The 12961-nt window shown below is 40.8% G+C and overlaps 1 protein-coding gene and 1 pseudogene across 1 annotated transcript in view; both read left to right on the top strand.

Annotated features, from left to right (window-relative positions):
- The window catches only part of LOC141128562 (gastricsin-like), a 29914-nt gene extending 17700 nt beyond the window's left edge, over positions 1 to 12214 (top strand). The window contains exons 7-9 of the mRNA XM_073615921.1: positions 324 to 471; positions 6520 to 6618; positions 11960 to 12214. Of these exons, the coding sequence (XP_073472022.1) occupies positions 324 to 471; positions 6520 to 6618; positions 11960 to 12112 (400 nt within the window). The 3' untranslated portion in view covers positions 12113 to 12214. The remainder of the gene's footprint in view (positions 1 to 323; positions 472 to 6519; positions 6619 to 11959) is intronic.
- LOC141130840 (U2 spliceosomal RNA) lies at positions 2571 to 2739 on the top strand (annotated as a pseudogene).
- Positions 12215 to 12961: the final 747 nt, after the last annotated feature.

Below are 12961 nucleotides of genomic sequence, written 5' to 3'. Positions count from 1 at the left end.
CAAATTAAAGCTGAAAATCTGCAGTTAAAGCACATCTTGTTTGTTTCATTTCAAATCCATTGTGATGGTATATAGAGCCAAAAAGATTAGAATTGTGTTGATGTCCCAATATTTATGGACCTGATGTATATTTTAATTAGATCACCTCTAAATTGTCTTCTTCACATGACCAGTCATTTTATTTATTTATTTATTTATTTTTTAACAAACTGCTTTTTATCAACGTAAACACCAGGTTAACCATACTAGTCTTCTTTTTAATTTTGGTTAATTTGGTTGTTAATTCATACTATTTAGCTATATGTTATCAATGTATCACACAGCTTCTCAGTCAATGGACAAGCAACAGGATGGTGCAGCCAAGGTTGCCAGGCAATTGTAGATACTGGAACGTCTCCCCTGACAATCCCTCAACAGTATATGGGTACTCTGTTGCAGTACATGGGAGCCCAGCAAGGCCAGAATGGACAGGTGAGTTTATGTGAGATTAAAAATGTAACATTACTGTACCGGCGTCATGCTATCTTTGATATGTTTTTAATTAATATAGTAAAAGCCTTTTCAGTTTTGTGAATACAAAGAAAAATGGGAAGCCCCAATCCATAATGGTGATAGTACTGACTCAAAAAATCACAATGGCTTAAAATTGATATGATCCGGAAACATTTAGACAAAATAAAGGTGAATAAGGCACCTGGACCAGATGGAATACACCCATGTGTCCTCAAAGAGTTGGGCTCTGTTATTTCAAAGCAATTATTTATAATTTTTACAGACTCTTTAATGATTGATTTGGTACCACTTGATAGGTGCAAGATCAATGCGATACCTATAATAGAAAACAATATTATAAGCAATAGTCACACAAGACAGAAATTGTCTGAGGAGATAAGCAAATACTGTGAATATAGTATACTTGGATTTTGCAAAAGTGTTCGACACAGTTTCCCACACACGGATAATGTATAAATGAACCACTTCAGCCCCGGTAGGATTTGCCTCCTTTCTGACCAGGCCATTTTTAGCTAAGAGCTGTGAAAATGTGAAATAAACTCCCTCAAGAACTAGTTCTAGCCAACATCATCAAAATGTTTTTTTAAAAAAAGAGCTGGATGCATTCTTAAATGCACAAAATGTAACTGGAAATTAACATTTACAGGTAATGAGGACACCAGAGATTGTTGATCCAGGGAATATCCAATTGCCACCTAGGGGTCAGGAAGCAATTTTCTCCCCACTGGAGAGAATTGGATCATGCATTGAGGCTATTTTTTGTTGTTGCATCCTCTGGATCTGCTATGGGTATAGCATTGGTTTTTTGGAGGTTTTCTATTTATTTTTTCTCTATTATTTAAACTAGATGCACTTGTGTTTTTTTTTCAACCTGACTAACTATGTAACTATATACAATAAGTAAAACCTCATCAGGAAAAGGCAGTTCAATTTTGGGAACCAGTTCACAAGAAGAATATTGGGGAACTGGAGAAAGTGCAGAGAAGTACAACCAAACTGTTAGGAGGTATAAAATACCTCACCTGCTGTATGTGTATAGATTACACATTTCTCCATTGTGTACAAATACACATTGTGTATTTCTCCAGAGCCTCTCCCATCCTCTGGAACTCGCTACCTCCACCCGTCCGGCTATCCCCTACTCTTGCTACCTTCAGGCGATCCCTGAAAACTCACCTCTTGAGGAAAGCCTATCACATCTCCAACTAATCTTTTACTGCTTCCATCAGCTCATTCTCCACAGTTACAGCCTTTTGTACCACCTGTCCCACCCTATTAGATTATAATCTCTTCTGAGAAGGGCCCTCTTAATCCTCTTGTATTTTATTGTATTACAACTGTGTTGTCTCCTTTTTTTATATTCTAAAGCTTGGTAAACTGTTGGTGCTATATAAATCCAGTATAATAATAATAATAATAATAATAATAATAATAATAAATAGCTGAAATTAATTTATGCTGCCTTGAAAAGAGGCAATTAAAGTGTTTTTGAAGGCTAAAGGTTTTTTTTTTACCTTAATGTATTCTCTGCAATAAGGTAAAACTTTCATGTTCAGCTTCCCTCCAGATTAGTCTACCCAACTTAGTAGATTGTTTTTAAAAAGAGCTGGATGCATTCTCAAATGCACAAAATGCTGTATAATTGGATATTAACATTTATAGGTAATAGGTATGTGGGTCTCCTATGCCTGTGCACATGGAGGTATACTTTGTGTAGAGTGCGCTCATCAATGCCCGGGTCCAGGCGGGGATTGTGGTCATGTGAAAAGTCAAACATTAAGGCAGTTTCCCCACTTAGAGATGAGCTTTACTGTGTGTGTGTTGATGTGCAGCGTTCCTCTGACAGGTGGTTTGTCCCATGTTGCTACACACTATACTTGCTTTGCATTAGGAGGGACATGCTGAGCCTCATCCATTCCACCAGTTCAGTGCCCTCTGTTACCTCACTCTCAGTAACAGAATGAAGTACAGCCGAGCACACAGTGTAGACCTCATGCATACTCATGAACTCTTTCCTTTATGTACGTCATGACCAGGCCTTGTATCTCAATAACATTAGCGCTTCGCGGCCTTTTGGCTAAGATCAAGTGTAGTATCTGTTCTTATCAGTTTCCAGAGGAGGCGCTGTGTCACTCTCGTTGGGGAGGGCCAGCAAATCCAATGGTGTTATAGTGCCTGGAAGGGCGGTACTCAGCAGGGACTATGCTGAGTTGACCGACAGATAGACTGGGGACTGGCCAATGGTTGAGTCTGGGCCGTCTGGAAGGGTGCTCCTGGTGAGGATGGGTGCTGCATCTTGGTCTGGCTGGAGGGTCGGGTCCCTGGCCTTCTGGTCTGGATTGTGGTAGCTCTAGCTCTAGCTACAGACAGTTATTTGGGTAAGAGAACACTTACTCCCCTTTTGCTGGTGAGGGGGAGTGGTTAGTATCTACCCGAATGTGAAATTGGAAGGGGTGATGGGAGCGACGGTGGAGCCTTAGGGGCAAGGGCTCTCACCAAGCTCCCTGAACCTCATGCCTTTTCTGTCTGCGGTGGGGTCTGCTGTGGTCTAGGCTGTGGGCCAGGGTTGGTCTTGAAAGCCTCTGGAGTATGTGCCCCTGGAGTGGCAGTCCAGGGGTGCCAAATAATCACTGTGAGTGGCAGTCACTTTGATTTGAGGCACCACGGTCACTGCACCATAGAACATGCTTTTTTAGCACCTGCCTCTTGGGCCGGGCCTTTTGGCTGGGACCAGAGGAATTTTTTATTCCTGGCCAGAGGGCCTGGCCATTGTTTTACACAATGGCCACCTTTTTCACTCTCCTCTTCACTATCCCTTCCCCACTTTCTTTTTATTTATTTTATTTATTTGATGACTATGTTTGTCACGTTTTGTCCTTTTGTGTTTGTACACGGTTGTCTCACTGTGTGATGAGTAAGGATGCGGGTCCTCGGGCCAGCCCTGAAAATCTTGGGAAGGGGTGGACATGGCCTTTTGGCTTAGTTCGCCCTCTCTCATGGGGTCTCCCTTCGGGGGAGCCCCACCTAGTATTTGGGCAGGTCCTGTCTCGGCAGGCCCTCCAGAGAACGGGGTCTGTCTGGTTTCGGCCAGATAGACCATTGTAAAGTACCCTTGTCCCCGTCTGGAGCCTAACGCCCCGGGGGATCAGGGAATTGGCACGTCTGTGTACCCCTTGCACTTTTTTGTGACCACTCTTTATGTGTGTGGACATTTTTTTGGCACCGGGTGAAGTTTTTTGGGTGTGTTATGCACGCCATAGGCTTTCAATAAAAAAAAAAAAAAAAAAAATCTCTATAACATTAGTCTGCTCCTGGTTACCATGGGAGACAGACTGCTAGGGAGGGAGTCAGAACACCGACCCCCTCAATGCCGGAGGACCTGTCACCTAACGTGATACCACACCAAGCGACTCATAACTCATAAAGTGCAGCGCCACTGAATATAACACTTAAAACGCTTCTATATTCTGTGCTCTAAATAAAGTCCTTTACATGAAAATCCGAGTCTAACAAAAGTGTCACAAAACAAAGTCCACCAATATATATGATCCACCGCAGTTCTCTTCAATCGTCAATTTGTTTATGACACCAAAAGTACACATCACCACCACCAGTTGAAAGACCTGCTCACCTCAAAGATGAGTTCAATAGGCTCTATGTGAAATCACTCTTGTGGTATACCCTGCTATGGTCTTCTTCCTCCCCTCCTGGGATCCAGCTCTGTTAGCACGTCTCTTTGCTCAGTGAACCACATGCAATCAAAAAGGCAGACTACATAGTGCTCTCCATTTCAACACATTTATTAAAATGCCCCCATAAAAACTCACTTACAAGATATACAGATAAAAAGCGCTTATATGTCTAACACATCTGCTTGCTCACCATTCCACAAGGACCGCAGCTCAGCTCCATCCCACGGCTCGGCCAGAACCAACATGCATGCCTTGAATAACTTCAGACCAGGCTCAAAGAGGTTGAAACAACTTTACTGTAAACTTTGCATGACAGTTACAAGAAAGCAAAAATGTCCTTTCCCTAAATCTGACTGTGGCTGCTCCAGCATAGCTGCACAGGTCCTTATGGGCAAAGTATATGGATGGAAAGTCCAGGAAGGCAGTGTCCATGATAATGGTGTCCCCACGAGTCGGTGTTCCCAGGAGCGGACAAGTCACAAAGGCCCTCTTCTTTTCTCTCTTCGTCTATAACTCTAGTCCCCTGGGGACCCGGACACCTTTTCCTTTTATAACACACAGGATGAGAGGCCGGACCCCAGAAAGCCCTTGAACTTAGCCCAGGGGAATGAGGTAAAAACATTATAACCCTTTCCCCCCAGACTTAGGACAGCCAAAACTGACTAACTCAGAGTAGGCAACCTGCCTACAAGGATACCACAGATAATTGATCCAGGAAATATCCGATTGCCTTCAGGGGTTTAGAAAGGATTTTTTTAACCCCGCTGGAGCAAATTGGACCATGCATTATAGGTGGGTTTTCTGGCTACCTTTAGATCAACTGTCGGTATAGGGCTTTGTATATGGAGGTTCTTTATTTAGTTATTTTTTTCTATTGGTTGAAGTTTTATCTTTTGTCAACCTGGCTAACTATATAGTTATGAATGTCATCAGTGGTTGATCTTATATAAATCAGTTGTGTAGGAAACAAAGTGGCAGCAGTGGCTGTCAAAGAGGATCCAACAATGAGATACCTGATCATCTGCTACTGGTTGCGGCTGTAGGCTGTTCATCTGTGTGTTAATCTTACATAGCTCAGTTAGTGCTCATTCCTGCAGCTGTCACTAGAAACTAGACATGTGCAATTCGTTTAGTTCCGAATTCGTTTAACAAATTTTGACAAATTCGTTAATTCAAAAATTTCCGAATTTCCAAATTTTTACATTTCCAAAATTCCGAATTTCCGAATTTTTAAATTTCAGAAATACGGAATTCTAAATTTCGGAAAAGTCTAAATTTCAGAAACTGGACATTTCGGAAATTCGAAAACTTAAAATCAGGAATTTTGAAAATTCAGAAATTAGGAATTTCAAAAATTCAGAAATTAGAAATTTCGGAAATTTGAAAATGTGAAAATTTGGAAGTTTGAAAATCTGAAAATAAGAATGAAAATCTGAAAATCCGAAAATTCGAAAACCTGAAAATCTGAAATAATAACTAACTAATAATAACTATTAAGTTATTATTGGAATTTCCTTTCAAATTTGGGTGTTAGTGAACGTAACGAGTAGAAATTTATCCGAAGTTACGAATTATCTGAAATAATGAATGCCCTATCTAAATGAATGGAACCTTTTTATTATTATTATTTGTTATGAATTTGTTCCATTACATTTGTTTAGATGCGGCATTCGTTATTTTGGATAATTCGTAACTTCAGATAAATTTGTATTCGTTACGTTCACAAACAGCCAAATTTGAACGGAAATTCCAATACCTATAATTTAATAGTTAGTTATTATTTCAAATTTTACTGATTTTCTTTCTTATTTTTCAGATTTTCGAATTTTTGAATTTGAAAATTCGAAAAATGCGAAAATTCGGAAATTTGAAGATTCAGAAAAACGAAAATTTAAAAATTTTACATTTTAAAATTCGGAAATCCGAAAATTGAAATTCGGAAATTTGAAAATCCGAATTTTCAGATTTCTGAATTCCTGAATTTCAAATTTTCAAATATATTTCGAATTTCCAAAAAAGGAATTAAACAAAAACGAACACATTTTTTGTCAGTGCACATGTCTACTAGAGACTTTGACCATAAGCTTCAATATCACGAGAAGAGGAAGTTGGAGCTTGCACGTAGATGAGTCCCCAGGGGAAGTCTCAAGCAGGAGTTATAAATCAATTATTCAGCAGAGCAAAGGAACATGCAGTAAAAAATAAAAAATACAATATACATACAGATAACATGACAAAAAGAGATCATAGGCTAATATTAAACTTTTTATGATGAATATTAATACAAGTCTATATCAATTATTTTGTCTTTCAGTTCCTAGTAAACTGTAACAATCTACAGAACTTGCCAACAATCAGTTTCACCATCAGTGGAGTCCAGTTCCCTATCCCACCCTCGGGATACATAATCCAGGTAATGAAAAATTGGTTTTCATATTATTGATAGATAAATGAAACTTTGTAAATTTCTAACAATTTGTTTTATTGTACTGCAGATAAAATTTGTTAAAATTCTACTTTGCTTTTTCTTGCAAAATTGTCACCTGACTTCAAAATCCCTTAAAAACTGACACTACTGTCTCTAGCTACTTTCTGGCACTTAGTATACCAACACCGCTGATGACTCAGTTCTTCCCTCCTCTCTGAGTAGTGAGCTGAGACTGTCAGTCTCTGGCTCTCTGCTCTGCTCTCCAGCACTCACTGGAGCGTTTGGCTGTGAAGGGGGCGGGCTTAGGTTCTCGGCAGTTCGCTGAGCCAGGTGCCTATCCAGGGTTCTGGATGGATCCCAACCATTTGGTTGGGATCTTTTCAGAGCCTGGATTGACTCTGTGACATCAGTGAGGCTTTAGCCCGCTGTCAGCTGAAAACTGGTCACAGAAGTGCAGAACGAGCTGCACTCCTGTGACCTACAGGAGAATTATAGCCAAAATCGTTTTGGCTATACTTTCCCTTTAATTTTAATCACTTTGGAGTTTATGCTGTGAATTTGAGAATGAATTGCTCCACAGTCCCTGCAGCTACAGAGGTCAGCGAGGGCTAGTTTTAAAGTTTATTTATTGCTTCTAAGGAAACGTTAATACTTGAATGTCAATAGCCTGGCCACAGGTCATCTTTAAGTCCATACAGTTATTATATAGCAAACCGTAATCTAAATCTCTGGTTGCACATGGTACACTGTCTATAACCTCTTTTCTCGAGATTGATAATGTGGTAAAATAAAGCACTGTGCGTGTGTGCGTATAAATATATATTATATATATATATATATATATATATATATATATATATATATATATATATATATATATATATACATATATACACACACACATACACACACACACACACACACACACACACACACACAGTATCTCACAAAAGTGAGTACACCCCTCACATTTTTTAAAATATTTTATTATATCTTTTCATGTGACAACACTGAAGAAATGACACTTTGCTAAAATGTAGTGAGTGTACAGCTTGCATAACAGTGTAAATTTGCTGTCCCCTCAAAATAACTCAACACACATCCATTAATGTTTAAACCGCTGGCAACAAAAGTGAGTACACCCCTAAGTGAAAATGTCCAAATTGGGCCAAAATGTCAATATTTTGTGTGACCACAATTCTTTTCCAGCACTGCCTTAGCCCTGTTGGGCATGGAATTCACCATAGCTTTACACGTTGCCACTGGAGTCCTCTTCCACTCCTCCATGAGGACATCACAGAGCTGGTGCATGTTAGAGACCCCTCCACTTTCTGTTTGAGGATGCCCCACAGATGCTTAATCGGGTTTAGGTCTGGAGATATGCTTGGCCAGTCCATCACCTTTACCCTCAGCTTCTTTAGCAAGGCAGTGGTTGTCTTGGAGGTGTTTTTGGGGTCGTCATCATGTTGGAATACTGCCCTGCGGTCCAGTCTCCCAAGAGAGGGGATCATGCTCTTCTTCAGTATGTCACAGTACATGTTGGCATTCATGGTTCCCTCAATAAACTGTAGCTCCCCAGTTCGGGCAGCACTCACACAGCCCCAGACCATAAAAATCCCACTACCATGCTTGAATGTAGGCAAGACATACTTGTCTTTGTACTCCTCACCTGGTTGCCGCTTCACATGCTTGACACCATCTGAACCAAATAAGTTTATCTTGGTCTCATCAGACCACAGGACAACTGTTTGCAGGCTTTCTTGTGCATCATCTTTAGAAGAGGCTTCCTTCTGGGGCGACAGCCATGCAGACCAATTTGATGCAGTGTGTGGGGTATGGTCTGAACACTGACAAGCTGACCCCCCATCCCTTCAACCTCTGCAGCAATGCTGGCAGCACTCATACGTCTATTTCCCAAAGACAACCTCTGGATATGACGCTGAGCACATGCACTGAGCTTCTTTGGTCGACCATGGCGAGGCCTGTTCTGAGTGGAACCTGTCCTGTTAAACTGCTGTATGGTCTTTTTCCACCATGCTGCAGCTTAGTTCCAGGGCAATCTTCTTATAGCCTAGGCCATCTTTATGTAGAGCAACAATTCTTTTTTTCAGATCCTCAGAGAGTTCTTTGCCATGAGGTGCCATGTTGAACTTGCAGTGACCAGAATGAGAGAGTGAGAGTGATAACACCGAATTTAACACACCTGTTCCCCATTCACACCTGAGACCTTGTAACACTAACGACTCATATGACACTGGAGGGGGAAAATGGCTAATTGGGCGGTTTAGACATTATTGGCTGTGTGTTGAGTTATTTTGAGGGGACAGCAAATTTACACTGTTATACAAGCTGTACACTCACTAATGTACATTGTAGCAAAGTGTCATTTCTTCAGTGTTGTCACATGAAAAGATATAATCAAATATTTACAAAAATGTGAGGGGTGTACTCACTTTTGTGAGAATATATATATATATATATATATATATTTATATATTATGTAGGGGGACTCTTTATTTTTTAGCATTAACCACACTGTCTGTCCGTGTACTGAGCAGTGATAATTTATCACTACTTAACAAACTGATATCTCGGTGTTTCTGTGAATTTCTGGTACTGTAATCTCGTAAAGTCTCAGGAGTTTCCAGAATCAGGGGCCGTTCTCCACTGTTTGAAGCGTTTGTAGATCACTTCACTCCTCCACAGGAGAAGCGATCTACAAAGCTTCATAAAATTATGGAAATGTGGCGCTCGCAAATGTTTTTAGACATGTGTGACCAAGAGAAGATGATTGCAGATGTGAATATACAAAGCAAAAAACATGTAAATAAAGTCCAAATAAATTTATTTAGACTTTATTTACATGTTTTTTGCTTTGTATATTCACATCTGCACTCATCTACACTTGGTCACACATGTCTAATAACATTTGCAAGCGCCACATTTCCATAATTATACATTTCTAGTGAGTTGCACTTTGTGTGAGGCAGCTGCTTTAGTTTTCTTTTTCACCATTTTTTCACCATTCAGCGCAATTTTAAATTTTATATTATTCAATACAAAGCTTCATAAACTGGCATCCAGAGGAGAACGATCTCCTCTGAGAATGCCGGAGAATGAAGCAGTGAAATTTTTTCACAGCTTCATAAACGGACACCAAAGTGCTATCTCTTTAAATAAAGTGCTAATGCACTATAACACATCAGAAACAATAAATGACAGTAGATGATATAGTTCTATCTCTTTAAAAAAAGTGCTGTATGTGCTATGAAACAAAATCCCAATAATCCAACAAAGTGTCTCACGCAGCAATCGATTCAATAAAGTGCAAAGACCAGAATTCATATAATAAATGTCCATGCAGTTTGTATATAAAAGTGCATTCGCTGGTTCTCCGCTGATGCTATATGGTATGACATCACTTGAGAGTGTAAGATCACCACCATAGACGAGGGAGACTGCTTACCAGAAGGTTAACCTCCACATTATAAGAGCTTAGGCAAGTGTAAATAATCAAAATCCCCCAGGCATCATTTCAAAATCGAGAGGAACATGCCACATGTTCCTCTCGGACATGCCACAGACACCGTTCCCCTTAGGCTTCATGTATACTAGCAGCTTCTAAACTTGAGTTTAGGAGCTTTTGCCGTTTTTTTTTTCTGCCAAAGCTCCTAAACTCATAAAAAAAGCCTATGTGTCAATGTACATATAGGCTTTTAGCAGAGTTTAGGAGCTGCTGCAGTTAGGTGAGGTTCAACCTCACTCAACCTTCCTCACCTGAATGCGGAAGATTCCCATTCAGAACTGGAATGTTTTGACCGCTGGCCGTGGAAAAACGCAAAATGAGGCAAAACTCTGGCACGATTTTGCTGTCTTTTGTGTTTTCCTGTGGCCATGGTAAATGACGGTCAAGTATATATGAAGCCATAGACACAGCTCCAGGAAACTTGCCAGTATCACTGTGATAGGCTGACAGCTGAACCGCACTGTAAGGGAATAAGCGCACACATGTAGCCAGGTTTCCCTTCCAGAACGCTTGGAGCCCCTCTGCCTTGTACAACAGTTGGAATGTATTGAAGAAGCCTTGCTTGTAGTGGAAAGTGCCCACTTATGTAAGAATCTTCACCATATCTAGGGAGGCAGTGGCCATACGGCTTACTACTCCAGCTACCCCTTCGCATAGTGTGCTCTGCCAGGAGGTCAAGCTTAAATCCCTCTTTAGACTGGCCGTGTACAGTGTATACACTGCGTCCGACACAGGAGCTCACCCCTGGGCACACACTTCTCCTCCTCCACTGAGACATCCTTCTACTCCAAGCAAGGTTTCATCAATACATTCCTACTGTTGTACAATGTCCATGCAGTTAAATAGATTGCGGCACTGATCAATGTATTCTGATGGCTGGGAAGTCTCCCTGCTGTCAGAATACAAACAGTTGGGAGTCTCCATCCACCTCAAATATGTGGCTAGTGGAATCAGGTAAATTTTTTTATTCAACCTGCTGGCTAAATGAAAAAACCGAATCATGTATGACAAGCAAACTGACTCATGTATGGCCAGCCTTAAGCCTAGTGCACATGGGCCCGAATGTCGGGTAGCCGCAGCTAGTTCAGTAGAAACCGGCCGACATTCAGCTCGTGTGTACTGGAGTCTGTCCAATAGAAGCTGACCTTTGGACCGGCTTCTGTTGAAGGGGCATGACTGCATGTCTGGCGATCGGCTCCCAATTAGTGCTCTCAGCCAACGGAGTGTTCTGGCGGGGGGGTGTCCCCCTGTTGGAACACATTAGAACAGCAGGGGAGATCGCTGTACTAATGTCGGATAGTACAGAGGCTGGGATGTCAGTTTTTTTCCTTCAGCCCTGCCCTCTAAACCAACAGACAGTAAGTAGATACCGGTAAGTAAGCTGTGGAGTACAACTTTTTTTATCAAGCCTTTATGCCCATAGATCTCTCTATCTGTCTATCTATCTATCTATCTATCTATCTATCTATCTATCTATCTATCTATCTATCTATCTATCTATCTATCTATCTATTTATCTATCTATCTATCTATCTATCTATCTATCTATCTTTACATATAGCTTCATGTGGGATGATGCACAGTAGTAGAGCTTTTAACTGAAGACTATGATTTCTTTTGAAATACTGCTGTCAGGTTTGAATTAATACTGTATATATGTATGTACCCTCTGATTCCTGTTGTATTGAATTGTATTGTACCTGTACTGTCTGCATTCATGTTGTAAAGCACTGCGCAAACTGTTGGCACGATATAAATCTTGAATAATAATAACAATAATGTATGTATTTTTTCTTCTAGAATAACGGTTATTGTGTTGTTAGCGTTGAGGAAACCTATCTTCCATCACAGAACGGCCAGCCTCTCTGGATCCTGGGAGATGTATTTTTGAGGCAGTACTATTCTGTCTATGACATGAGCAACAACAGAATCGGTTTTGCTCAAGCAGCATAAGATAGCCATTACTATTGTCTGATGAATTATTCTTTCTCATACTTAAGATAATTACTTCAGAAACATCAAACACAAAATAAAGCAATGCATTTAATAATTTAAGTCCTATAAAGTTTTTTTTCTCAATTTGCTGTGGCTAGGCCTTGTATATAAAAAGGTGATATCATACCAGCTAGTTTATTGAAGTTCACCTACAACACTGTGAACCCCCCACAAAATCCCTAAACTGTTAAAGCTGAACTGCTCATTTTTAGCTAGGGGACCATTAAAAAGCACTTTGACTTCCCTTATATCTCACACTAGCAGGCTCCTCTGTTCCATGCGACAGTCCCGGGAAGCAGCACTCCAATGTCATTATGTACAATGCAGGACCAGCAATTCTGCATTGTAAGTGAGGATGCTGATTGCCTGCCATGTCAGTGTTGATGGGGGAATCCCTCCCACAGAGCCACAGTGTTCTCCCGGAGGGGGGGAGGGGGGGCAGGGTAAGCCAAGTTGTACCCAAGTTGATTGATCAATCAACTTGAATGCATTCAGCCTGCCTATACGTGGTTTGAATCCCAGGCGGTTCCTGCTGAACCAGCTGAGATTCGAACCATCCAGCTTAAGAGGTCCTCTTCAGCATTGTGCCCTGTAGCCCCATAGGTTGTAATTGATTACCATCATTCCTCTCAGCTTACAAGAAGAAACAGGTCGATTCAGACCAATAATCATTCATAACAAATACTGGCTTTAAGCAAAGTCACAAATGATTAGTATCAATGTGTGTATTACATGATCAGAGCGGCAAGGATGTGGAATTCCCTTCCACAGGCGGTGGTCTCAGCTGGGGGGCCTCGATAATTTCAA

Source organism: Aquarana catesbeiana, linkage group LG02, assembly GCF_042186555.1.
Source record: "Aquarana catesbeiana isolate 2022-GZ linkage group LG02, ASM4218655v1, whole genome shotgun sequence".
Lineage (NCBI taxonomy): Eukaryota > Metazoa > Chordata > Amphibia > Anura > Ranidae > Aquarana > Aquarana catesbeiana.
Note: the sequence above shows the minus strand (reverse complement) of the source record. Positions and strands in the feature narration are given on the sequence as shown.